General features: G+C 39.8%; 1 protein-coding gene across 1 annotated transcript; it reads right to left on the bottom strand.

Moving 5' to 3' along the window:
• Nucleotides 1-1,190: 1,190 nt before the first annotated feature.
• Nucleotides 1,191-24,103, bottom strand: ATP6V0D2 (ATPase H+ transporting V0 subunit d2). The gene is made up of 8 exons (XM_074145429.1): nucleotides 23,974-24,103; nucleotides 17,035-17,206; nucleotides 13,976-14,154; nucleotides 9,827-9,906; nucleotides 7,903-7,980; nucleotides 4,427-4,603; nucleotides 3,010-3,087; nucleotides 1,191-2,455 (listed from the first exon to the last, which is right to left on the bottom strand). The coding sequence occupies exons 1-8, from the start codon at nucleotides 24,101-24,103 to the stop codon at nucleotides 2,294-2,296; spliced, it is 1,056 nt and encodes a 351-aa protein (XP_074001530.1). The 3' UTR covers nucleotides 1,191-2,293.
• Between the last annotated feature and the right edge of the window lie 3,062 nt (nucleotides 24,104-27,165).

Below are 27,165 nucleotides of genomic sequence, written 5' to 3'. Positions count from 1 at the left end.
TTCTTAGTCTCTTGCTTATTCTTAAATTGAATATAATTGACGCCTAGTACGCCCTGTCCTTACTTTGCAAATATCTAGAAAGTTGTTTTGAAAAAAGCATCAGTCTAACACCGATGCTGTCCTTTCCATAGCCTAAAGACCAGTTCTGCTGACAACACAATCGTGTCAGCTGCAATTCCTGCTCATTTCTGTCTGAACCAACAGTATCCACAGACTGTAGCAATAGCAGCTGCATATCTTCCCTGGCACAGAACGATTCAGGGTGGAGAGCAGATTCTTTCCCCTTCAAATCACTTCAGAAAATTCTTGGCAGGAACCCAGCTGATTTGTTTTGTTCAAGTAGGGAGGTTTGGTTTATCAGTACAGAAAAAGTATTCATGCACTAGTGCTGAATTGTGTGAAGTCAGTTTCTGTGTCCCAGACCACTTGACTTTGTTATTCTTCTGCTCACAACTAAATTTTTTTAATGCAATTATTAAAAAATATAGAAAAATGCATATTTGAGAGAATATAGCCTTATTACTTTCTTCGTTGCAGTTTGTGATACATTTTGTGACATAGTATGCGATATAGTTTGCGATACAGGCATGAACTAGAAAGCGTTGGTCACAGATTAGACTGGAAAATACAAATTAAGAAATGCAAAGTAGTAAAAGCAGTTCAAGGAAGCAACTGCAGATGCCAAAATGAAATTGCAATCCAGAAATCTTACAGTTCAGTTTCTTTTTCCTTTTTTTTTTTCTTCTGAATTACTAGATCAAACAAAGAAGCCTCAATATAGAGATAAGATTTGTATTATTTTCTTATACACCTATTTCTTTAGAGTCCGTTTTTCTAAATTCCTACTAAATTATTGCTAAAGGAAACTCTTTGAAAGTATTTTTTCCCAGCAACAATGTAAGGTTCTCTGTGATTCACAGTAAAGCAAAATATTAAAAAATCTTCTCAGTTCTCTATTATATTAGTACGAGATGTTCTGGGTTATAACTGTTAGGTTAAGTTTACAATTTAGGAACCATGCTTTTAGCTGTAAAAATGGTAATGTTTTCTATTTTTTATGTTTGTATGCATGTGCAGTGGTATAAATTTTAGAGAGAGATATATTATAACTCAGTTCTTAAAACCATGGTGCCTGAATGTTTTCCATAACTCTGAGGTGTTGACATCAGATATATTTTATTTTTCTGTCTACTCAGCAGGAAATTGATTTTATTTCTGTCTCGTATTACTGGAGACATTGTCAGCTGAATATTGAGATTTGCTGTTGTGCAGCCTGAGACGAAGGAGTCATGCAGAAAATCAAGTTACGTATGTCCTGTTTCAAAGATAAGAGGGCAAATATTTTGAATGGAGTAGGGAAGCAGAATGTTGATAAGACTTTCAAAATCCTTCCTTTTTCTTCGGCAGAATTAATCTTGTCCTGCTCCAATCTGGCTTCAACTGTTCCCTCTATTTTTAGTGACTGATCTTAGCCAGGTCCTCAAATAGCTCAGAGTTGGTGTTGTTTGTGTCTGATGTAAAACTGATACAGACTTGGCTGGTATTTTCATTCATGTTTCATAATCTTCCCTAGTGCATGCATGAAAACAGTGTCTTTGGTGTGCTGGGAGGAGATACTTCATTGCTGCGGAGCAGAGCAGACATCCATTGTTTGACACTTGCGGTGCTCCTCATGTGACCATAAAAGAATAAGTGAACACGTTTTCATGAAAATTAAGTTACTTGTTTACATTTAACTGTAGAGAGATGTCACAGTTAGAAAGGTTCAGGAAGCTCTCTCTTGAAAGGGATTCCTTAAGGGGAATCTCAGAGTAACCCTAAAGTTACTCTCTTATTTCTGTGTTGATTCCTTCATACAATCTTGTGTGCCATGAAGAAGACCGTAAGTGCAAGACAGAAGTAGTGGTTTAGTTGGCCCTTTGAAAAAACTGTTAATTCAAAATTAAGCCATTAAAGAGCTTTTTAAATGTCATTGATAGAAAGCTTGCTTCCACAAAAAGAGAAAGAATATGTATGTAAGACCTTGCAGGAAGTTTTTATTGATCAATTAAATTAAAATTGGCACAGTGGGGAACAAATCTACCACCAAAAACTATGAATAAGCCCATTAATATTCCTTATAAAGTACCCGTATCTCTAATTACACTACCTTTTCCTACACTACTGTATATAAGGAGGATCATCAATAAAATTTAAGACATCTGACAAGAGTTAACTTTTGAAATAAGATATTTCTTCCTTTCTATGAAATAATGCATCTTTTCAGGTATTGCAGGATTACAAATTCTCAGATTTAGAAAATCGGAATGTAATTGTTAATTTTGGTTCTGTGCCTCTGAGAAATGCATTCGGCAATCCATACGATATTCCTGCATTCTTGTTCCTTTAACTTTACATAGGCATAAAATACCCCAAAATGAAACTGGTTGTTGAATGCAAGCACATTCAGCTTGACCTGTGGAAAAGATGAAACAAGTGTTAGGATAAAACATTAAAGAAGGCAAATGCGATTTTTATATGGTAGCTTTTATGGTCAAGATTTCTATGTAACTTCGCAACCATGACTATATTATACTCTTTCTGCACGTTATTATATTTTTACTCTTGAGTATAAGTAGAATTGAAATGTCATCTGTGGATTAATTTTGGTAATAGAGTACAGCAGCATTACAGGTAAGTAAAGGACCGTGGTGAAATACCTTCTTCAGCAGACTATTCAAAAGAAATGTCATTAAGTGGTTTAAATGAGATGGCTTTTGGATAGGCTATTAGGGTTGACAGTTCTATAACTAGTCTTCAGAAGAATGTCCAGGGATTTATTTTATTTAAAAAGGTGAATCTTTCTATTTTAATTCAGCCAAATGTTGACAGCCATAGAAACACTGTGTTCATGAATACAAAGCTGAATGATGCAGTATGGTAGAATCAAAAGCCTAGTACTTCATTCTTGTTTAAAATGTTATTCCAGGTGGGTAACTTTTTTTGATATTTAAGGTTAGAAGCGCTTACCTCATGTTCAAAAAAAGCATCCTCTAGTGTCTTTTCTCCAGTGCCACTCCCTACACCTTCAAACACAGCCTTGTATTCCTGAAAGCATAGACGACAACTCATTGGAAATAAGGTATTTTTGCATTCTGTGGAGCACAGATACCTTACATTACTTTATTAATTAGTCTATGTTCTTCTCTACAGAAGAACTCATGTATAGATTACAGTTCTACATAAATCAAAAGTTAAGAGCATATAGTCAGCAAAAGAAAGAAAATCACATTTGTATTTCTTACAGTCATTTCCTACAACTTAAAAGTAATTTACTGAAGGCACTAAAAGGGACTTATTGTAGAATGACACGTGACCTTTCACTCCTTTGGATAGAGAGCACTGAACTTCTTGTACAAATAATATCCATCAGAGCCAGAGCTGTAAACGGAGCCAAAACCCTGAACTCTGATCCTCACATGGCTGCTCATTTTATTTCCAGTAGTCAGCTGGATCTGCTTTATCTGTGTTAATATTGTCTCTAAATCCATTAGTCTGATAAGTCACGCCGGAATATTCTGTGCAGATATATTTGACTCCATTTCTTATATGTTACATTTCTGTGTAGTTTGCTTCTCTGCAGATTTGTTTTGGTTTTCTTACAAAGCAGCATTGCAGTATAGCTCTCGTACAATGGTTCCCAAATTCATCTAAATATCCCCCCATCACATGAATAGACTTGCCCTGTACCACATCGACATGGTGACACAGGCTTCTAACATCCTGCTTATGCAGAGGGACAATTCTGCATCTCCGGCTTTGTTTCTTCTGTAGAAAAAGCAGTAGACCAGGCATGATTTTGTTTGGTGTGCCTACTTGGAGGTAGCTTAAATATTATAGGTAGTCAGAGTACCGCAGTTAATTCATAGAGCAAGTGTTGCATATTGATTTGTCTTGTTAATATTAACAATTTCATCTACTTCTTTGATTCAATCAGTGATTTAGAGAAAACTTTTCAGAAGGGCATTTTTACGGTACACTAGCAATAAATCAGGTTTGCACTCATCTGTGACGTGAATTGTTCGGTCAGATCATTTTAACATGACTTAATGCTTTTGCTCCAAAATCTTGGAGGCAGCAGCTGTGAAATGAAACTCAATTTGGGGAGGGTTAATGAAGTAGGAAGAGGGTTTTTTTTACCAGCATGTTGGTTTGGTCTTATTTAAACACCACTGTAAGAGGGACTTTGTATCACACTAAGGTAATAATATGTCTTCATATCAAAGGCCTTTGCTTACATATACATTGTTATGGGATCTTTTGTATCTTCACTGATTTTTTTTTCTCTCTCAGATGCTTTTATCTTATGCTTTTACCTTTTGCTGACATCAAGAGGTGTTAAGTATTCGTATTTTGGCTTTTTGCTTTAAGAAATTAGATTACATACTGCATAGTAGTCTGCAACACACTTCACTTGCTCGTAGTCATCTGCATTGGCCAACAGGTGTAAGCCTTCTGGGTACAGTTTTCCACAGGTTGGATACAGCTTCTCTCGGTCATCTTTACTCAGCTCAGTGCCAAATGAATTGATGGTGATGATAAAGGCACGTCTGTCTGCCTCAAACTTAATATGCAAAAAAAAAAAAAAAAAAAGAGGTGTTATTAGAGATCTCATTCGAAATTAAGGCGGGGATATGTTTTTTTTCCAGTAAGCTAAACTATGGAAACCTTAAAAAAAGTGGACTTCAGAGCATTAGAAACATGACTTATTTTAAAAATTGCAAATCCTTATTTGTAAATACTGGTTAAATTTAAACTAGAAAATCAGTGTTTTGCAAGCACAGCTTTTGTACTGTGTTTTTTGTACTGAAAATTCCATCACTGCTTCTTCCTCATTTCTCTACTTAGTTACCCAGATGTTGACAACAGAAAATCTCCTCACACACCCTTCTGAAGTTACGAAATAATTCTTTTATAAATAATAATAATACAGGAAAGGACCAAGAATCAATAGTACTGTTCTGATGTAACTCAGAATGCTGTTCAGAGTAAAGGTTGAATGGAAATTCTAAAAAAAAAAAAAAAAAAGCTTGTGAATGCACATATTTAAAACAATAATTTAATAAGGTGGAGGGGGCTGTTTACTTGCCAAGTTAAAGTTTTCAAGTGTTTCAAATAACAGTTAATTTTTAACGCATAGAATCAAAGGCTTTATTTCTTCTGCCAGGTTTAGATGCCTGTAGTATCTGTGTTTTCCCTGCAGCAGTAGACTGAAAGTCATTCTTGTGTCTAGATCTCAGGTTGTTCTTTTGTACAAGGCAAAATTTCACTTGCCATTCTTACAGTATGAATCAGAAATGTAATGGTAAGTAAAAATAATCTTACTCATATCTGTCTGATTTAAAACTATTCTTCTCTCTTGAGACCTGAATTAACTGTGGTTTTATTTCTTTCCTTTATTACTTACTTTCATGTTGCAAGAACAGCAGAGCCCTTGCTAATTGCAGGGATTACGTGGGAAAATCTTCCAAGTGAAGCATATATAACACACGCACATTTTATGCAGCTTGCAAAATTTCTTGTGCTGTGGTTTTTTGAACTGTTTTGAGCAGAAAGGTACTCGTTTCTGTTGAGTAATAAGGCCGCGGTTGCGACACAATTCTACAATTTTAGTAGTTAAGCACATATTCATAGATCCTACTCCCGTGTACTGGAACACACTGTAACAGGGACCCAGCTGCCCTCTGGCACTGACTTCAGAGTAAGGAAAATGAGTAAACAATAGAGAAATAATGAGAAGAAAATAAGTGTGCTTGAAAAGTTTTCTAGCTAATGAATAACAGAGCCAAATTTCACTTGCCTTATTAATATGAACAGGCATATCAGCCCTAGTGAAACGGTTTTGGAAGGACAAATGCTTTTTTTTTTTTTCCTTTAACTTGTTAAAGCCATGTAGAATCTAGCTGTTAGTTTTGTAATATTTTGTCGGGGAAAGAAAGCATGCTCAGATGCAATTGCAACTAATGCTAGCAGGTTTGGAGCCTACTTCTGGTGGCTCCCAGTTTGGGAAAATTTGCAGGATCAGTCCCATCCACAGAGACCTCTCAATTCATCAGATTATTGGCATATAAGGTTCTCCATAGTGAGTAAGGCCAGGAGGCAGTTACTTGGTGACTTGGGCCATTTGATTGCTGCAGGTGGAGGTGGAGTCACAGGATGGCCGTTTCCTAAGTGCTTTAGTTCCCATATGGGAACCTGAAACAGCAGGTCTGCTACTTGAGGATTAGCGTGGGGTCCTAATAACAGGTACAGCACTAGCTGCAGTGCAGTCCTGCAATTTCTTGCCAGATTCAGCGTTAAACATGCAACATTTGTTGTCCATGGTGGAAGAGAGATCATCAGTAATTTTAATGTGGGAGGTTGGCACCATGACTGGTGGCCAAGGAGTTGAGGAGCTAAATACCTCAGCTTCATTCTGATAGGGTCAGGTTGGTAGTCTTACATATAAGATTACAGAATAAATGGCAAATATTCTTTTGAATAATTAAACTTTGGCTTTTTGTGAATTCAGCCATTAGCGATCTCCTCTATGTGTGTCTTGCAGATTATTAAAATGTTATAGAAAATGAAATCTTTTACAGAAAAGTTTATTCTCCTAGCTGATTGACGTTAGATAGGGATTTTAAAGCAGCTTATCATAGACCAAACTGTTACCACTGGTTTAAAGAGCGTTTTACAATGTGCTTAAACTAATGTTGTAAGTAATCTGCTCTCTCAGCATGAATTTCTAGCTAAAAATGAACTTTCTGAAAAATCTGAATCAACTTTGGGAAATATCTTTGCCTCTGCCAGCCAATCTCTTGATTTGTATGTTTCAGAAAAGAATAGTCAAAGTACTTAATTTCTGGTCCATTTAATTTGATTAAGAATATTTTCTTTAGAACATAAACCGAAACATTATGACCTGGTTAAATAAAATATGAAATTGCATTCCCTCTTAGGACATTGTTTCGTAGGATGTAATTTAGGCTCATTCTTTCTTGGGGGGTGAGCTCCCAGGGTTATTATCTCTCCCCTGTAATGCAAACTCTGATGTCAGCAGAGCTCAGTAACTTTTGCTCAGTTTCCAGGGTGTAAGTTTTTCTTATCCAGAAAAAATCTTATCCTGGAAGCAAATTTGTGACCTGGCTCTGAAACTCTGCAAGGAATTGCGATCAACCGCGTGAAAAAAAAAAATGGACCCGAATGTTGAGAACTCAATTTTATAAATTTCTGCATCTTTTATTACAATAACAGATACAAAAATATCATTCACTATGCTGCAGGTGTGCTTTGGGGAGGAGGACGTTAGGAATTTTACATGTCATGGAAGAAATAAATATTAAACTTTTCTCAGTTGACACAAAAATAAGACATGGAATGTTGGATATTTTTCTGTATGACACCAGTTCCAAAGGTCACTCAGCTCTAACTTCAACCATTAATTTTAATAGCAGATTGTATGTATACAAACATAATAGTGCCAAAAAGCTTAAAGATTATTGATTAGTAAATATACAGCTATCCCAAATTTAATTTTGAGCTAGGAGATGCAAAAAGAGTCCACTTTTTTAGTTTTTCTACGTAACACAGAAAAATTTTAAGGAGCAACAGTTTGAAATTAGTGAACCATTTGTTCTGTTCTGATCTCTGTTACAGAAAAAAATTATTAACTGAGGCTAACTCCTCCCTGGTAATGGACTAGCTGCTTCTCTAGTCAAGAGGTAAAAGTCATCCTAGAATAAAGTCTTCATTACATCTTAAAAACAACAATTATTATTCAGAGGAGAAGCAAACATTTGACAGTTAACTTTGCAAATAGAGAGAGAAGGAACAGGAAAAACAATGGAGTATTTTCATGTACAAAGACTGAATTTTTCTTACCTCAAGAATAGGTCTCATTATTTCTGCTGTAGTACCACCTTGTTTTTCACAAAACTTATAAAATGCTTCAAGATAAGACTACATGAAAGAAGAAGAAATGCTACTTAAGAGCTGGACAAGCATAGCACATAGTCACGAACCTCATTTTTAAAAACCTCCATTATTATATATTCCATGATTATAATTCTACCTATGAATTTAAATTCAAGTACGTGCTTAATTACTTTGCTAGATTGAAAGTTGAAATGTTAAAATGCAAATGCCTTGTTATTACCAAAAATATCAAAAATTGCTATAGGACAAATATTAGGTTTTCTTTGCTCTCTAAAGAAGGAACTTCTTGAGCTCCACTGAGCTTCCACTGCATAATAAGCAGATGGCTGAAGGAAACCGCATTTATAGTGTGGAGGAGGGGATTTGGGAGTATGCCATGGCTGTTGGGCCAACACTATGAGGATACACAAATTAATCCCTACTGCTCTACCCTAAACCCTGGATTAGGACGGACCAGAGGACAAAGCTTCTGTAATACTGGTCTGCAGAGCCCTCTGCTCTATTAAGGATTCTGGCCTTTGGAACCATTTTAAAATAGCTGTGCAGGAAGGACTCTAAATATGTCAGAGATGCTGTTCCCCCTGCCTCTCTATCCCCCAAAATACTGTCTTAGGGAAGATTTATGTTATCAAAATGCATTTGCTACAATTGCACACAATCTTGGTTAAAGAAGCTGTCACTAGCTGTGCAATTAAGTGAATTTTAAGTAGAGACATCTCAAGGGGGTTCTGCTGCATGGGATTATGCATTAGGTTCTCTATAGTGCTATCTGATAGTAGAGATGAAAAGTAATTGATCACATTGCCAACTGAAGCAGAGGAGAGAGGATATATTAATAATTTAGAAGTGTTTTCAGAATGATCCCCTGATATTTAGAAGAGGGAGAAGAAAAAAAATTATTGTTTTAATAAGTGTAAATGTATGGTCATCCACATAGGATATAAGAAACAAATCTGTATGTTATCAAATGGAAAGAAAGCGTCTAGTTTAGTAGTACTGTGAAAGCATTAAAATACTTGGCCATAACTGATGTTGTTTTGAATGAGAGGAAGTAGCAGAATATTTAAGAATCAAATATTGTCTTGGGAATTTATAAATATCATTTGTAACACAAACAGGAGAATTTTTTTCTTTCCCTCTAGTGCAATCATATCACTGTAAGAATTCTTCCTGCAGTCTGGGGCATCCAGTGTGGAAGAAAGATAACAAAGAATTTGGAGAGAATATACCAGGAGGAACCATTAATGGAATGAAATATGTATGGCCTTTAAAGAGACCATCCTAAGAGTATTGACCTGTGGGCTAATATTTGTAAAGCAGTTTGAAAATGCAAGCACATGTTAGGATGCATGTCTTTCAGCAGTGTGCTGTAGCAATGCTAAAGAAAATTTAAAAAGGAAGAAAATTATACAAAAACCTTAAGTAAAAAAAAATGTTAGCTAGACTCAAAGCAATTAGACCTTTTCTAACCAGATCTACCTTTTATAAATAAAAATAAATGTTAGCCAAAAGCCTGTCTAGTCTCACTTAGGAGCTAACAGTTCCGTGGCATTTGGTGGATAACTGAGTTATTCGTAAACAAATGGATCTGGCTATTAGCATGACATCTAAAACATTTTCATTAATGAGATATTAAATTAGAATTTGGATGCAGAGCTAAAATTTGAAAACTCTCCAAGCAGTGGAGTAGAAATGAAATGAGCTGGATTTGGTTCCTGGACTTGTCATCATCCAGGTGACCTTAGACAGCTTTCTTTATCTCACCATGCTTCTGTTTCCCCATCCATAAAACAGGGTTAATGATACTGATCTCCTTTTCCGAGACACTTTGAAAAACCCCAAGTATTATCATTACGTTGTGAGAACTTGCCTTGTACAGTTTGTTGCGCATTATTTCAATGTTCATTTCATCCAGGTCATTTTCAGACAAGCAGTCTTGAAAGAAAGCAGCTGAAAGCAGAGTTTATTATATTGCAGTGTAAATCTACATGCTGGTAATACTCAACTCTTGTCTATTGCCATTCACTGGTGTGTAAGCGTGCATCTGAGGTTTCTGCTGTACAAGAAAGAATGATATAACGGAGAGGAAGAGAAATCCTCTTGATTTTCCCCTTATCCCCCCTACTCCCTCCTTTTTAATGAGAAACTGCTGTAAAGGGAATCAATCAGTGCCGCAGCCAGAGTCCACATCTCCGGAGAAAATCAGATGGGAAATGCTAATGAAAGCCTTAATCTTCTCTGAAGTATATGGTTTGGGCATTAGGGGGATTTTCTAGTGAGGAGCATGAAAGATAATTTTTGTCTTAAATCATGCAGGTATTCTGCAACTGTTAAGGAGAATCCTCTTTCCTATTTTCCCTCTAACTCTTTGGGTATGTCTGTAGTGGAGGAAAGGCAACAGGTTGCAATTCGTAAGGGGCACAAGCTTTGACCTTGACCATCTGGGCTTCCAGGTCCTCTGCAGGACTGGGCAAAGAGCTGGCTTTTGAACAGGGAGGCAGAGGATGAAGTTCATTTGAGCAGCTGGACCGCTTAAAAACACTGTATTCATGGCTGACCGAGGCATGCCAGACCCTCACTGTTCCTAAGCTGTGCCCGTGCCACATGACAGAGAGCGTTGCCTCAAACAGTGACAGTGGAAGACGGTATTTAGAGAGAGCATGCGAGGCTGAGTGGGTTTTGTGGTCTTCTCCCTTCCTACTCTTCCAACATCCAGATTTTTGGATGAAGAACGTTAGAGGGTATAGCCCTGACAGTTCCCTTTAGTGTCTCTTTGTAGATCCATTGCCCTTGAATTTGTCCCATATTTTAAAGATCTGACACTGCTCTGTGCTTTTACAAACTTGTTTAGCAGAAAAAAAAGAAAAATTCCAGAAATTTACTCCCATCTGTGTAAAAAGAGTGTTTTATTTTACCTGTTTTAAAACTATTTTTTTCTGCTGGGATTTGGTCTTCTAAAGGATTTGGTGAGCAACAGTTGGTAGCTCACCGTGGACAAACCACGGCCCTCAGGGCTTTGTAAACATTGTCCGTATCTCCCATCAGCCTTGTCCTCTCCAAACTGGGGTCCAGGCATTTTAATCCGCCCCTAGATGTTCCAGCTGGATGCGCCATCCCCTTGTTCCAGCTGGTTCCAACAGACCCTCCTCAGGGCACAGCCGAGCCCCTCAGCGGAGCTGGCCGTGCCCTGGGAAAGCTTCCTGGAGAAGCTGGCGAATCATGGCATAGACAAGTGTACTCTTCACTGGGTAAAAAACTGGCTGGGTGGCCGTGCCCAGGGAGTTGTCATTAATGGGGTGAAATCCAGTTGGCAGCCGGTCACCAGTGGTGCCCCTCAGGGCTCAGTTTTGGGGCCAGTCTTGTTTAATATCTTTATTGATGATCTGGATAAGGGGATTGAGTGCACCCTCAGTAAGTTTGCAGATGACACCAAGCTAGGTGGGAGTGTTGATCTGCTTGAGGGTTGGAATGCTCTACAGAGGGACGTGGATGAGTTGGATCAATGGGCCAAGGCCAATGGGATGAGGTTCAATAAGGCCAAGTGCCGGGTCCTGCATTTCTGTCACAACAACCCCAGGCAATGCTACAGGATCGGGGCAGAGTGGCTGGAAAGCTGCCCAGCAGAAAAGGACCTGGGGGTGTTGGTGGACAGCCGGCTGAACATGAGCCAGCAGTGTGCCCAGGTGGCCAAGAAGGCCAATGGCATCCTGGCCTGTATCAGGAATAGCGTGGCCAGCAGGAGCAGGGCAGTGATGGTGCCTCTGTACTGGGCACTGGTGAGGCCTCACCTCGAGTGCTGTGTTCAGTTCTGGGCCCCTCACTACAGGAAGGACATTGAGCTGCTGGAGCGTGTCCAGAGGAGAGCCACCAAGCTGGTGAGGGGTCTACAGAACAAGTCATATGAGGAGAGGCTGAGGGAACTGGGCATGTTTAGTTTGGAGAAGAGGAGGCTGAGGGGGGACCTCATTGCCCTCTACAACTACCTGAAAGGAGGGTGTAGAGAGGTGGGTGTTGGCCTCTTCTCCCAAGGGAATAATGGCAGGAGCAGAGGAAATGATCTGAAGCTGGGGCAGGGGAGGTTTAGATTAGGTATTAGGAAGAATTACTTTCCTGAGAGGGTGGTCAGGCACTGGAAGAGCCTGTCCAGGGAGGTGGTGGAGTCGTCATCCCTGGAGGTATTTAAGGAACGTGCAGACATGGCACTTCAGGGCATGCTCTAGTGCCCAAGATTGTTGGTTTGTGTCTGTTTGTGGGTGGGTGTGCTGTGGGGTTGTGGGTGTTTGGTTTGGTTTGGTTTTGGTGTTGGGTTTTTTTTGTTTGTTTGTTTTTTGTTTTTTTTGGTTGGACTCGATGATCTCAAAGGTCCCTTCCAACCAAGAAGATTCTGTGATACTGTGATTCTGTATTTAAGAAAGGGCAAAACCCACAGGATGTAGAGAGGAGGAGGGAAGAAAAATTTGAGAAACAGCAGAGGGAACACAAAGGTGAGAGAAGGAGGAGGAATCGCTCCATAGCTCTGGAGCAGGTACTCCCTGCCGCCTGTGGAGCTGGAACAGAGGCTCCTCAGAAGAACTGCAGACCCTGCAGGGCCCACACCAGGGCAGATGATAAGTGTGAGGAGGTAGGAGCGGCAGAGAGAAACCGCCATGTACTGACAGTAAACTCCTTGTACCGTTCGTTGTCTCCTCGAAGGGACCGAGCATAAGCTGTGGTGATAACAAGGGGGCAAAGGAGAGAAGCCTGGAGAGAAGGAGTGGGAAAGCAGGAAGGGAAGGTGTTTTCTCTAAGGGTGTAAGTGCTTCTTTCTTGTTTGCTTCCTAATGGCCTCATGGCCTCAAGTTGCACCAGGAGAAGTTCAGATTGGATGTTAGGAAAAATTTTGACACGGAAAGGGTTATTAAGCATTGGAATGGGGTGCCCAGGGAAGTGGTTGAGGCACCATCCCTGGAGGTATTCAAAAGACGGGTTGACATAGTGCTTAGTGACATGGTTTAGTGATGTTTTTTTTTTTTTCTCAGAGTTAGGTTGATGGTTGGATTAGATGATCTTAAAGGTCCCTTCCAACCTAGACAGTTCTATGATTCTATGATTCTAATGCCTGGATCAGTAATTAATTATATATGCGTTAGTCAACAATAAATCAAGTCAGTTTTCCCCAAGTTGAGTCTGTTTTGCCTGCAGCAGTACATCGCAGGTGGTCTCAGCCCATGAGCTCCTTTTCCCCCCTGTTTTCTCCCTGACTGTGCTGGGGGCTGGGGGTGAGTGAGTGGCTGGATGCTTTCTGTCTGGGGCCAGCCAACCAGAACTTCTTGAGAAGCAGAAGCCAAACCCACTCACAGTACTCGAGATGAGGGCACACAGTGGTTTTGTATATGTTCAAATCCATCCAGTTCCATCTTATTCTCAGGACCCTTCCCAGCACTGCCCCACACCTTGTTAGTTTTTGTTTGTGCTGTCAGCTGCAGCACATTGAGCAGTTTCATCCCAATTTCAGAATGTGACATTCCCAACCCTCACTGTGTTTTGCTTTTAGTTTTAGTTCTTCAAAATAGGGATTTTCTTTGTGTTTGAGTCACACCGCAATCCCAAGAGGGAATCTAGATTCTACCACAACATCTAATATTTATTAGTCGCTGTCTGCTTCTTGATCCTTAGTGAGGGATAGGCAAGATTTCGTCTTACATTTTTTAATTATAGATCCAGGTGTTGAAATAAAATTCTAGATGCTCTTTATCAGTGGCTGCTTTGGTTATAAAAGATACCCATTACACTTCTTGAGTAGCATGTTTTCTTTGTGTCTGCTATACAAGGTTGATATAGAAGCTGCTAATAAATCTACTTGAAAATGTCCTGAACATCACTTCAGAAGTGCTTGGTCCACACTTGATGTTTTGTGTTACCAAAACACAGCATACCCAGTGGAAAACACGCTACGCCGTCTGAGATGTTCTTCTGTTCATCTGAGAATACGAGATGAGTAATTTCAAGAAGCAAATAAGAAATAATTTAGTGTTCCTACCTAATGGTGTGTCAACCAAAATTGCGTTGAACAGCTCAGTGGGGTTTGAGGCAATGCTGACTGCTTCCATTTGCTCAAAGCTCCCCAGTGGATGGCACTTGGGAACAAGTTCAGCTATGGGTCGCTGGTGCAATGTGCCAGTTATTAAAAGAATTACGTTGTCAATCATATAGCTGTATCTGTATTTGAAAGAAAAAGTTAAAGAAATTTAATTTCATAATGAGTTTTCCTTTGAAAAAAATAAAAACCCAAGATTTTTGAAAATTAGTAATAAACCTAAAGTCACAAAAGACGACAGCACTTGCAGGTTTGTATGTTCACTCTGTATCAATGTCTCAGCAAAAATAAACTGAAGTTTTTAAACAGTAAGTAGGTAACACCGTACTAGATTCAAACCACATGACTGGTTTGGAAAAGAGACACTTTTAAAGAAGAGGAAGCTGAAACATGAATATAATAAGCATAACCACTGTGACATGTAGATTTGCTATAATCAGTCACAATGAGTGGTATCAAAAAGTAAATAACCTGAGCTAGCAGCTTCTCTAGTTTGGGATTTTGTTATTCTATATAGACCATCTGGACAGAGAAGAAGTACGTGGGAATCTCGGTACTAAAACTGCAGAGTTCATGCAAATGGACCAGTCTTAGGGCTTTCTTCTCACTCAGCTTTCAGCATCCTCCCATGAGGAAATTAAGAACAGGTTCTCACAGATAGCTTCTTTAGTGCTAAAAGTTTTTTTTCAGTAGAAGTTTTCTATCAGCTTCTTACTAGTTTTACTGTCACGGAGGCTGAAAACAGTTTTGTTAGTGACTTGGAAATGTGATACTATTCCCTTGGGATGCTTATGACAACGATGCCAGTCTTCAGCTTGCATTATTGACTCAGAACACAGCTGGAGACATATAGGGATTAATATCTCACAAAAAATCTGGGAGGGGTCTCAGGGAAATGCAGTGCAATGATTTAATAAATGTGTTAAATATCTTAAACTAGTGTCGCCATTATTAAAAAACAACAGAGTGCAGGGATTGTGCATACGATGTGACACATGCATGTCAATCAGTGTGAGAAAAGAGCTGCCCTAATTTTCATATTTTCCACTTTCATTTCTCTGAAGCAACAGGTAAACACTGTATGCCTCCGGTCACAGCTGTCCTAGGGCAGTCTTTAAGAACCTGTTGATATATTCACCTAAACCTGGTCAGCTACGCTTGATTCCCCCTCACCACCCCAAAAAAAAAAAAAGAAAAATGATTACAGAATCACAGAATGATATGGGGTTGGAAGGGACCTCTGGAGATCATCTATTCCAACCCCCCTGCCAAAGCAGGTCCACCTACAGCAGGTTGCACAGGAACATGTCCAGGTGGGTTTTGAATGTCTCCAGAGAAGGAGGCTCCACCACCTCTCTGGGCAGCCTGTTCCAGGGCTCTGCCACCCTCAAAGGAAAGAAATTCCTCCTCATGTTTAGGTGGAACTTCTTATATTCAAGTTTGTGCCCATTTCCTCTTGTCCTATCCCTGGGCACCACTGAAAAGAGACTGGCCCCATCCTCTTGACACCCACCCTTTAAGTATTTATAAGCATTGATCAGTTTCCTCCTCAGTCTTCTCTAGGCTAAAAAGACCCAAGTCCCTCAGCCTTTCCTCATAAGAGAGATGTTCCAGGACCCTAATCATCTTTGTAGCCCTCTGCGGTACCCTCTCCAGCAGTTCCCTGTCCTTCTTGAACTGGGGAGCCCAGAACTGGACACAGTGCTCCAGATGGGGCCTCCCCAGGGCAGAGCAGAGGGGGAGGATGACCTCTCTCGACCTGCTGGTCACACTCTTCCTGATGCACCCCAGGATGCCATTGGCCTTCTTGGCCACAAGGACACATTGTTGGCTCATGGTCAGCCTATTGTCCACCAGGACTCCCAGGTCTTTCTCCTCAGAGCTGCTCTCCAGCAGCTCTGTTTTTCTGATTCCTTGTTTTGTTTTTATGATAAAAATACTCCTTAAAAGTAAGCTGAACAGTCTAGTGTTCTTGTTATAATATATTAAAAAGATCAAAATCAAATATCCTGCTGATATTTCACTAATGCACGCTATACTGTTATAAAGTAGATTCCTGTTCTTAGTGTTAAGCCATTCATTTACAAGTTTTATCTGTTTGTATCTGTAGTGAGATCAGAACTTTCTCTTCATCTGGCATCAAACAGCACTTGTACTTTTTAAAAAAGCTACTTGGATCTCAGTATCTTGCTAAGTGCAACATAAAGTTTTTCTTTTTATAATGTTCAAATGGTATAAAAAGTACGGTAGGTGTATGATATGTAGTTTTTCCCCCTTTAGAAAAAAAGTCTAGAACTTGCCACATGCCTAGGAATTAAAACACTGCCCTGTAAATCATGGAATTGCTAATCTTGCATGAGTCACCCTCACAAACTTCAGTTTTGCAAGTTCTTTGACTAAGATGATGTTTGAAAATGGTAACTATTTTTCTCAATCTTTACCACTCCTCCTGCCACTGTCCACAGAAAAAAATCTGCTTGTGTTCTTTAAAATAAATAGTTGCAAAGACAACAGCTCTTCATATATATCTTTTCAGAACTTACATTAGTGTGAGACTTACATTACTACTTACATTGTAGTGACAGGACAAGGGGTAATGGTTTTAAATTGGAAGAGGGGAGATTTAGATTAGATATTAGGAAGAAACTCTTTACTGTGAGGGTGGTGAAGCACTGGAACAGGTTGCCCAGGGAAGTTGTGGCTGCCCCATCCCTGGAAGTGTTGAAGGCCAGGCTGGATGGGGCTTTGATCAACCTGCTCTAGTGGAGGTGTCCCTGCCCATGGCAGGGGGGTTGGAACTGGATGATCTTTAAGGTCCCTTCTAACTCTAACCATTCTATGATTCTATTAGCAAATAAAGTATGTAAAAGTTGCAGTATGAAAGTAATTTTGCTATTTTTGGAACAATAGAAATTCAGGTACAGCACATTAACATTGTTTTAACTTGCAGCTTTGCTTTTGCTTTGAGTCTCTGGGGTCAGCTACGTGGTAACATTACTCACGTGATAAAATTCAGAAAAGTGGCAAGCGGTTCAAAAGCATGGTTTCTGAAGTAATGAAATTCCGTGAGAAGTTTTGCTTTCAGCTTATCATCGATGGTGGAAATGGTGAGAGGGCCGGTTTCGTTGGCCAAGAAGTTGCCATAGTCCGTAGTCTGTAGATGTAACTTGAGATCTGAAATTAGATTCAAGGAAGACCATGGGAATAAATTGTCATTATATTGTCTACAAACAAAATCAAAAAACTTTTAAAATGTTCATGTCTAACAATATATTTTCATATTAGGAACACGATCATAGATCGTACTCTATTGAAAAGGTTTTGCCATAGATTTAACATAGAGTAAATGCCTAATTATTACAAATTTGTGCTGCCTTCTATCAGTAAGGCTTGCTGCATGCCACAGGAAAGCACAAATAATTTACACCTTTGTCAGAAGTTTCACCGGCAACTTTTTTTTCCAGGGACACCAGGCACAGTGTCAGTTACTGCTGTCCTGAGCCCCTTCCCAATAAGGTTTGTTCAATGTTTGGATTTCTCTGATTTATTCAGGGTACCACTCTTGCACCACTAAAATATGTCAGTTGTTTTGTCTCCTGCATTCCTATGGACAGTTATGTATCAATAGGAATCATCCTTTAACTTTGTTAAGATCTTAAATTTTCATATGAAACATTTAAATCTCAGGTGAGACTATAATCTTATGCTATTAGGCTGCCTGCAGAAGAGGAGAGAACATATCTTGCCTGGCTCAGATTCTGGACTCCAAATGGCTTCTGCAGTGAAGCACATCAAAGGGCATAGTTACACTCTCAGCAGTTCTGGTTTGGCTTTGTCTGATTTATGGCTTCTACTACCAGATCCTTAAGAAGCCGTTCCAGAAACTTAGGTTATCATGACATATTCTGCCTGAGCTCCCGACCCTGATAACTGAGGAAAATAGGTTGACGAGACAACAAAGTTGAAAGAAACTTTTGTAATATCAAAGAATACATTTGACAAATTTCCTCCGCTGGCTATTTTCCACCATGAGGCAAAAGTCAGGATTTGAATCAGTTCTTAGTGTTCAAAGCAGCGTAACATTTCCTTTTAGAAAAACCCCTGCTATGTTCTGGGCCCTTCACTACAGGAAGGACATTGAGCTGCTGGAGCGTGTCCAGAGCAGAGCCACCAAGCTGGTGAGGGGTCTACAGAATAAGTCATACGAGGAGAGGCTGAGGGAACTGGGCATGTTTAGTTTGGAGAAGAAGAGGCTGAGGGGAGACCTCATTGCCCTCTGCAACTCCCTGAAAGGAGGGTGTAGAGAGGTGGCTGTTGGCCTCTTCTCCCAAGGGAATAATGCTAGGACCAGAGGAAATGGTCTGAAGTTGGGTCAGGGGAGGTTCAGATTAGATATTAGGAAGAATTACTTTCCTGAGAGGGTGGTCAGGCACTGGAACAGCCTGCCCAGGGAGGTGGTGGAGTCGCCATCCCTGGAGGTATTTAAGAAGCGTGTAGACATGGCACTTCAGGGCATGCTCTAGTGCCCGAGATTGTTGGTTTGTGTCTGTTTGTGGGTGGGGTGGGGTGTGGTTGTGGGTGGGGTTTTTTTGGTTTGTTTTTGTTTTTGTTTTTTGTTAGTCGGACTCGATGATCTCAAAGGTCCCTTCCAACCATGAAGATTTTGTGATTCTGTGATATTGCATAATTGTGTTCAAATGCTATATTAAAACTACTGTAAATTATAGAATGGGATGATATTATATGGTTTGGGCATACATAATGATTAGATTTCCAGATAAAATCTGAAGTGATATTTAGAGAAAAGGACAACCACACTCCCACTGATTGGAGAAAAGGTGTACCTGGAAGGGAAATTGATACCAGTAGCAAGATGGACATTTACCGGTATGGCAGCCACTCTTTCCTAATTCCCTACGTGTATACTTTCTTAGTAGGCAATAAGGTTGCCTACACTGAGACTTAAAGCAAAAGAACTGGTAGATTGCAAATTCAAACTCCTACGTCTAGCACACTGGCTTGCTGAGGGAGATAACCTTCACAGTTTTCTATGCGGTTTAGCTGCCACCCGAGCTCATATTAGCAATTTCATCAACAGACAGAGGACAGCCGTACTCTAGCTAGCTCTCTGGAGCTGTTAGCATTTATCTAGATTTTCCCGCAATAGACTGAACTTTTGCTACCCGTGTAAACTAGTTGCTTCTTAAAATTATATAGATGATCACAAAGCTGCTGACAAAAGAAGGCGAGGTCTTTCAATAGTCAGAGCCAGATGCCAGGAAATGGTCGTAGTTTCAGCACAGGCTTCCATGTAGGAAGAAGAAAGAAAATCCAAATATGAAAAAGGAATATGACTTAATTCAAGAAAGAAAGGAAGCTAAGAAAGATTAAGAGATAAAAAAAAATGCAGAATTATGCACATAAATAAGTCTAAATATGTAAGACCAACTTTTTAAAAAATCACGAGTATTTTCATATCACATACGGTTCCTATGAAAACTGATCATTTTTAATTTCTCTTTTTATTGCAAGAGTAAAAATACTTGGCATATGGTGGGATTAGATAATACTGCCTTATTATATGCAGAGACTTGAATTCCAGCTTTCCTCAATTCTTTTTCAGACGAACCACTGATATCTACCTTGAGTCACACTCTGTAAATGCATTTCAAACACAGTGGTTTTCAGGGGTTTAGTACCTAAAGCAGACTGCAAACCCCAAATATCAGCCCCAAGTATTAACCATTCTGAACTGTGTTTAACATCATAATGAGACGAGCAGAAACCAAACTGAACTGATTGAGAGTAGTTGACAAGACTGTGTTACTTTTCTCAGTTCTCTTACTAACTGAGCAGCTTCAAAATCCATGCCCTAACATAAGGCATGAAAAATATTAGCTATAACACGTTATATAGCTCCACCTGGCTCTCAAAAGCCATGGAGGAAATACTATGCCTAGAATATTTGATTTATGACCCTGTCACTTCCACAACCTACTTTAGAGAGGTATTTCTTCTAAACAATTTAATAAATGCTTGTGTGCATACGGTACCTGAGAAACAACATTCAACCCTGTCTCATGGTCTTGGCCAAAACCATTGAGAAAATAGTCATCCACAAGCTCCAGTACCACATAATATCGATCAGGAATATCACAATCAAAGGTCACGCCGTGACAGAGTTCAGTGCAGCCCAGAGACTGCTCTGCTGGTCTTAAATTACAGTCTTCTCATGGCTGTTGGTGTAAATAAGACCTGGGGACTAACACAGGCACTTGCACTAGTAACATGACTTCGTGATCTGGCAGGAGTAGATGAGTGACCATTACAGGGGCTGTTCACCAAAACTTTTTCGTGATGGTGGCTGCTTTTTTTTTTTTTCTCAGGAGCTCTTGGAGACATATACAAGACTCTGGGTTTTTCAGTGTGTCCACAACATGCCTAGGAAAGAAGATTCCTGTATTTCAGCCGCCACTATTCTTGCCATCCATCTGCACTGTGTATTGTCTTATAGAATTACATGCAGGAAAATCATATGTAGGAAATGTATGACTTTACACAGTATGATTTTAAATCACATGATTTTACTCACAATTGAACAGCAACTAAACACAATTACCAATATATCTAAAGGGAATTAATGCGCAGAAGGAGACTAGTTTAAGATGAATCCAGTTAAGACAGGAATGATGCTGATCAGAAAGAAGTAGTATTGTGAGAACTTGAGCAGAGGATTTACCTGTTCTCTAGGCATCAAGGATGTGGAGTCCTGCCTGACTCCTCACTTTGGTGGCCAACTATCCCCAGTTACACCAGTTAGGCTGTTATTTAAGCCACTGCGTGCTGGCGTGTCCTGGCTCTGGCAAATTAGGTGAACTGATTTCAGCAATGGTGGTGGGAGCAGGGCTGGGCTGCTCGTCCTTCTGTGACCTAGTCTCTCGTCTAGAGAGCAGTAGTCTTTCCATCATGCGAGGAAGCAGGGAAAGAATAAAGCGCTGAATTTTCACCCTCCCCCCCAGATTCTACTGCCAAGAATGTCTGCTAGGTTCCTCTGGGGATCCTGTTCCCCTGAAAGAGATGATGCCATAGGGCCAAACTAGTAGCATGCCGTGTTGCAGAGGTTTCAGCCAGTGTTGCAGCCCACAAGGTAGCCCCGTGGAAATTAAAGTACTTCAAACAAGCCCCAAAGGATGTCTAAGTTAAGCTGAAGGCCTCTTCTCTCTGTGTGGCCCTGAACTGAGAGGACACAGTGGTATTCTAAAGCAATTAGCATCCTCCTTTTTCCTTTCCCTCTTACTGTTATACTTAGTCTGTGATTATCAAGCAGATGTAAAGCACTAACCTACAGTTTTTCTTGTGGTTCTTCTGTACTGACATTATGGTTTCCCCTCTAGAGATATCAAAACCACTTTGAAATTAAAAGATCTTTTTGATTCTATTTATGGGTTACTTGGGGTGGTTTTGAATTTCTTTCTGCTTATGTGTTTTAGCACATTTATAAGATTTTTAACTTAGGCCAGTTTTTGTGGTCTGGTGCTATGCCACAGAATGCAGAACGGGGTAAATTTATTACCTTTTAACGTGAAGACACAAACTGAAGGCACTATTGGACAAGCACAGTAGTACTACAATACAAATCCACATACTGGATCTTTAATTTGGAAACAAAATACAATGTATGCATAAAGCCCCGTTTTTTACTTTAGAGATAAGGGTCTGTGGTTTTGGTGCATGGTACGCTCATGGTCCAAGTTCAATATTACAGCATCCTATATGTGCAGAGAGAGAAGTGCATTTAGCCTCATGTGTGAATTCAATACTTCTCACATTTTCAGTATCAATAATAGATTTGGTAGATAACTGGTGGGAATCTGTTAGCTGTCTAAAAGAAGTAGAAGTTACAATGGAGAAAGAGATGTATCTGAACAGAGGAAAAAGGGAAGTGAAAGTTAGTAGTAGAGATGTGCTTGTAGGCGGGTTGATGAAGGCTGCTGCTTCTGTTGCTGAAATGATTTGCATTCTAAAATTGAATGAGCATTAGAAAGAAGAAGGTTCAAAAATAAAAATGTCATTGTTCTTTCTATGATAAATCTCTTAGAAAATTATTTTGTCTCTCTTTTGGGATCTGTTCATCTGTCACACGCTCTTAATGATGTTGAAGGTTTATATATCTCAGAAATGTTTGAAAACTACTTCCTTGTTGCAAATAGCTTTCTTGTAGCATGACTTAAAATTTTTCTTAACTATTCTTAATTTAACATGAGCAAGTATTTTTCTGGGAAGGATACGGGAAATTCTTTTTTCTAGTGTGGTTTTAAAAATATTTAAACCTGTATATTTTCATCTTACTCAGAAGTAACCAGGATTTTATGGGGTGGTTTGTTGGTTGTTCTTTTTTTATGGAGCCTTTGATGACAACATTTATGGAGATCCTCTGTGGAGTCAAGTGGGCAAAGAGCAAGGTTTAATAACTCCATCATTCTGTCCTTTATGTCTTTTATAGATGTTTGAAGCTCTATTAGTTTTTTCTGAAGTCTTTATATTCATGGAGCAGGACTTCTCGACTTAAACACTTCAATAACAGTATCAAGAGTGTCTGTAGAGTCTTTAAGTTCCATAAATCACAACTGCTGGTACAAACAGGCTGCAGAAATCGTTGATTTTCTCCAGCTGACATAAGAAATGGATTTCAGTTCTCAGAGTAAGTGTATACAAGTGTTGTGTGTGCCATTGTATGAAATGGGGAGCTGATACAGCTCTCCAGCTCATCAGCTGAAGTAGGTACATGCACCTGGGCAGCTGAATAGTCCCTAGATCCCACTGACTGTACTGACAACCTCTTCTTTAACTATGAGCGGAACTTTATCCTGCTGGCAGGTAAATACCTGCATGTATCTATTTAAATTTAGTTGTTTTAATCTGCAAGAAGAATGGCAAGCAACCTTCTCAGACTTCTGTTGTTACTATATTAATAGTTTAGACAGCCTCTAAACTCTGTTGTATATGGGAATCATCAGGTTCTGCACTTCTAGTTTCCCCAAATCCATCGCTCTATACACAAAGCAACCAATGCTTAAAACGGAGTGAGCTTATTATTTCTCCTTGTTCCTCTTTCAAATTAGTCTAATATACTGCATGTTACAGAAATTATTTCAGTGTACAATCATAGCTTTGATTTTGGAGTCAGGGAAAGAAACTGTATGTTCCTTTAGAAAGGTGACTTTTTTCTGTTGCATTTTTTTTCCTGCCAAGTGTCTAGAGGTATGTCATATGATTCTTTGTACAAGTCTGTCTTCATCAGGCTGTGACCAGTCTTGGCCACAGAAAGCTGTTTTGGAAACTAGTGTGTGTTCTCTTTATTACTGTGGCAAAGTCACCTTGAAAAAAAAGCTGCTTTTTTTTTTTTTTTTCTTAAGCTTGAGAATAGTTCAGTTTTATCTTTGTGAAGTCTAGTTTTCTTTTCCTGGTAAGCAGAATGTCCCCCACTGCCCTAAAACTCGTGAAGTAATGAAGTACTAAAATTACATCTCTTATAGAGAAACTCAGAGTGAATTGGTATGCTTTTAATAAGATCTTGGAAACTATTTTATCCAGCTGAAATTATATGAAACTTCTATACTTGAACAGTTCTATAGCATGGTTAAAATCTGTGAGAAGGTTGCCAATCTCCGTAGGAACTCTATGGATGAGATTTCCAAACCTTATCAGTAAACTAGAAAATCCCATCACTTGGATTGCTTTGCAAATCACAGTCTGGCCAATCCTAGGGTGATTTCTATGGGAAGCTATTAACTTAAATATGAGAACAGTTCTTCAAAGGACATCAGGGTTATCTCTGTTTTTTTAAGATAAGCTCTCAGTACTTCAGCCTTTTACCTCGCCTTCTTCAAAGTTCTAAGCAACAGTATTTCTTTCTAAATAAAATAAACCAGCAGACTTACCTTCTAGTGTCTCGCACTGTGCTAAATTGACATAGTCCGCACTTGTCAAGATCCCAGCTTTGAACCCTCGGACCAGACCCTCCAAGTAGCCATGGTCCACATTGAAGTAAAACTCTGAGTATCCAGGCATGGAGAAAAGGGGATTAAATCTCTTTGCTGGATACTTGATGGTACTGAATATCTGCCACTCACTGTTTTCCTCCTCTTTGGAAGGAGTGACAAATAGTCACTGATTTCCTGCCAGCCTGTGATTGCATTTTACCAACTGGTTTCTTCCTGTTACTTGCTCCTAGTGTAGTTCCAGTACAGTTGATGCTTACACAACAGAAGCCAGCAAATCCAACTCCCTCTTGTAAGAGCCAGAAAACCTATTATTGTTGAAAGAGAAGCCAAAAAGGAAGTATAAGATTTAACCACCACTTGCAAGAACGTTCTGTACTGATTGGAGAATGAGAAAGCGTATTACAAAGCTTGATATCATTGTTGCATTCCTTAAATGTATTATAAACAGGAAATTATCTGTGAATAACTACTGAAAAAATACTTCTGCACTAAAATGGTGGGCTGTGGCAGAGCACAGCCTATTCAAGGAACTTAGATGGTTTTTCAGTGTTTCTGTATACCTTTTGCTATTTAACACTGGAAATTTTCTGCTGCTCATCTCTATAAAAAAAAATATGTATGGCCATAGGTGGAAGATCTCTGGAGTGTTCATAAGCCTTTAAACTGAGTATCCAGAACTTACCTCAGAACTATTGTTGGTCCAAGTTCAAATGAAAATACTCTGGTTATATACACTAGGATGTGAAAATAACTCACATTTTTTCCTCTTACAAAATAAAGATTATACAAATAGGAATCCTCATTTCAGTAATGCAAATTTGGAGCCTTTTTAGACTTCCTGGTTTTGATTCAATTTCAACTCAAAACTGCTAAATCTGTCACTGACTTTTATACTGAACTGTCAAGTCTGCTGCCTTTCAGATTTAGGTGCTCCAAAGCTGATGGTTCAAAGTGGCTACGCTTCTATAATCAACACAAAAAGTCCTTTTTCTCCCTAAAATTCACTAGCATATGTAACACGTCGTCAAGCTTTGCTGGAAGGGGAAGTCTTATGGCGCACTCCATGGTATTTAGATATATAGTTAACTGGAGCTCGGGGACGTTGCAACGAGGTGTCTGAAGACCTGCTGCCTGGTTGCAGGGTTAACACCTACAACAGCCGTCTGCCATCCCCATCTCAAGGCTTGGACTCGGTTTCCAGTGCTTTGAACACGTTTGGTGTATTATGTGGGTTGAAGACAGGCAGCTAGGCTTGGCTTGGTTACTGATCCCTTGTGCTGAAAGGTGGCTGCAGCGAGAGCTGTGAGTCGCCAGCCCCCCCAGGGGCAAGGCTGTGGCTGTGGGACTTTCTCCCCTGTCCTGGGAGCTGAGAGACTGGTGACAGCTTGGTCCTGGCCAGATGATTCCTGTCTGTGCCGCCTTGCTCTTGGCACAGCGAGGCTTTGCAAGCCATGCAAAGAGCCACGAGGTGCCTGGGTGTTTGCTGCCTAAACCCAAACCTCCTCTGAGAAGAAGGTCACCGGCTAGCTGTCTTCTTGGCTGGCTGGCCAGGAGCCTCCAATAGACAAGTGGCCACGAGCTACCTGGCAGGCCAGGCTCTGCCAAGGGAGTAATACTACTGCACCTTGAGGGTCAAATTAAAATTGTCTCAGGCTGGTTGTTACCATGCCTGGAAACAACTGCAGTGAAAATAACGACAGCGTTTAGGCATTTAAAAAATCACATGCTCTGATATGCAAACTTTAATTAGTTGGGAGTTCAAATGGTGCCTCGAGTATTGAAGTTTGCTCATTGTAAATTAGGCTTACAGTTTTAAGTTGGTCAGTTCTTAGCGTTGCAGAGTTAACCCAGCTAAAGAATAGAGAAACAGATTAGGGCTATCGGACAACAGAAATAAAACAGCTCCCTCCCCCCCCCAAACAATTTGGTTTTCTCTCCCAAGTCTGCACGCCAACAGCGCTCAGAACCTCCTCGTGCAAGAAGTTGTCAGAAGTTTGTTGACGGTGATTCAAAAGCTGTCTGTGCTTCCATATTGGCACATGAAGAAAACCACATTTTAACTTAAATCGATTTAGGTTTTTGTTGTTGTCGTCACGGTTGTCCAGCGTGTTTCGCTCGACAGCCTCCGATACGAGTTTTTTCAAGGGAAAAAAATGAGGAGAAGTAATACCACGAGGAACTCAGTACTGTGTACACGAAGAGCAATGTTTGTTTTTAACCCACACGTCTCTAAAGCCTGTGTTACATAAACAAGTGATGACTCCCAGCAGCTGAATCCAGGCCTCTCCCAGCTGCAATCACGGAGTATCAGAAGGTGGCACGTGTCCAGCTGGTGTCAGTCCAAGGTTGTGCTGCCGACAAGCTTCCAAACTTCAGGCAGTCGAGCCAGTGCAGAAATGGCTTTGCAATGGGTCCTAAATTTAGTTTGAGGTTTGGGGTCATGTGAATACTGCCTGGCAGGTGCAAATACCACCACTGGGGATCCTCCAGTGAGAAAGTGCCACCACGAGATCCATAAATACTGCCAGGACCATCGCTTGAAGTATTGTCACTCAGCAAAAGTTGTTTCATGAAATCGGTGTATTTTTGAACAATTTCAGGCGATAGCAAAATCAGGCTAAAGTCTTAAGTGATTTTACCTGTTAGGGGACAAGGTCTCAAAGGATATGATCCAGGTGAACAGGCTGCTTTCAGTAACATCAGGAAATGCTCAGTTCTCTGATTTTTTGTTACAAGAAAAAATGATGAAAAAAGATAGCTTTAGCAGCTTTTTAGACACAATGCCTGTATTTAACTAATGCACTACATTTGCATATAAAAATATATATAAAAGAGCAAGTTCAGTATCTATTGTTGTAATTTCTTATAATGAGTGGCCACTATCAGATGATTTCTTTAACATTTTGTAGTAGGTAAGGTTTTCTTAAAAAAAAATATATAGTGCTTTCTATTAATGAACTTATTTATATAGGGCTGTGAATTGGCTTTAACAAATCACCATGTGAGTGAGAAGAGACGCTACTCTCACCCGTTAAGTTTGTGGAGTGCAAAGGCTGAGATATTTTTTAAAGAATTTTTTAGCAGTGAGCTAAACAAATACTGCTAGCGTGTTTGAGAGGAGAAGTTAAT

The sequence above is a fragment of the Numenius arquata genome, chromosome 3 (assembly GCF_964106895.1).
Source record: "Numenius arquata chromosome 3, bNumArq3.hap1.1, whole genome shotgun sequence".
In the NCBI taxonomy this organism is placed as follows: Eukaryota; Metazoa; Chordata; class Aves; order Charadriiformes; family Scolopacidae; genus Numenius; species Numenius arquata.
Note: the sequence above shows the minus strand (reverse complement) of the source record. Positions and strands in the feature narration are given on the sequence as shown.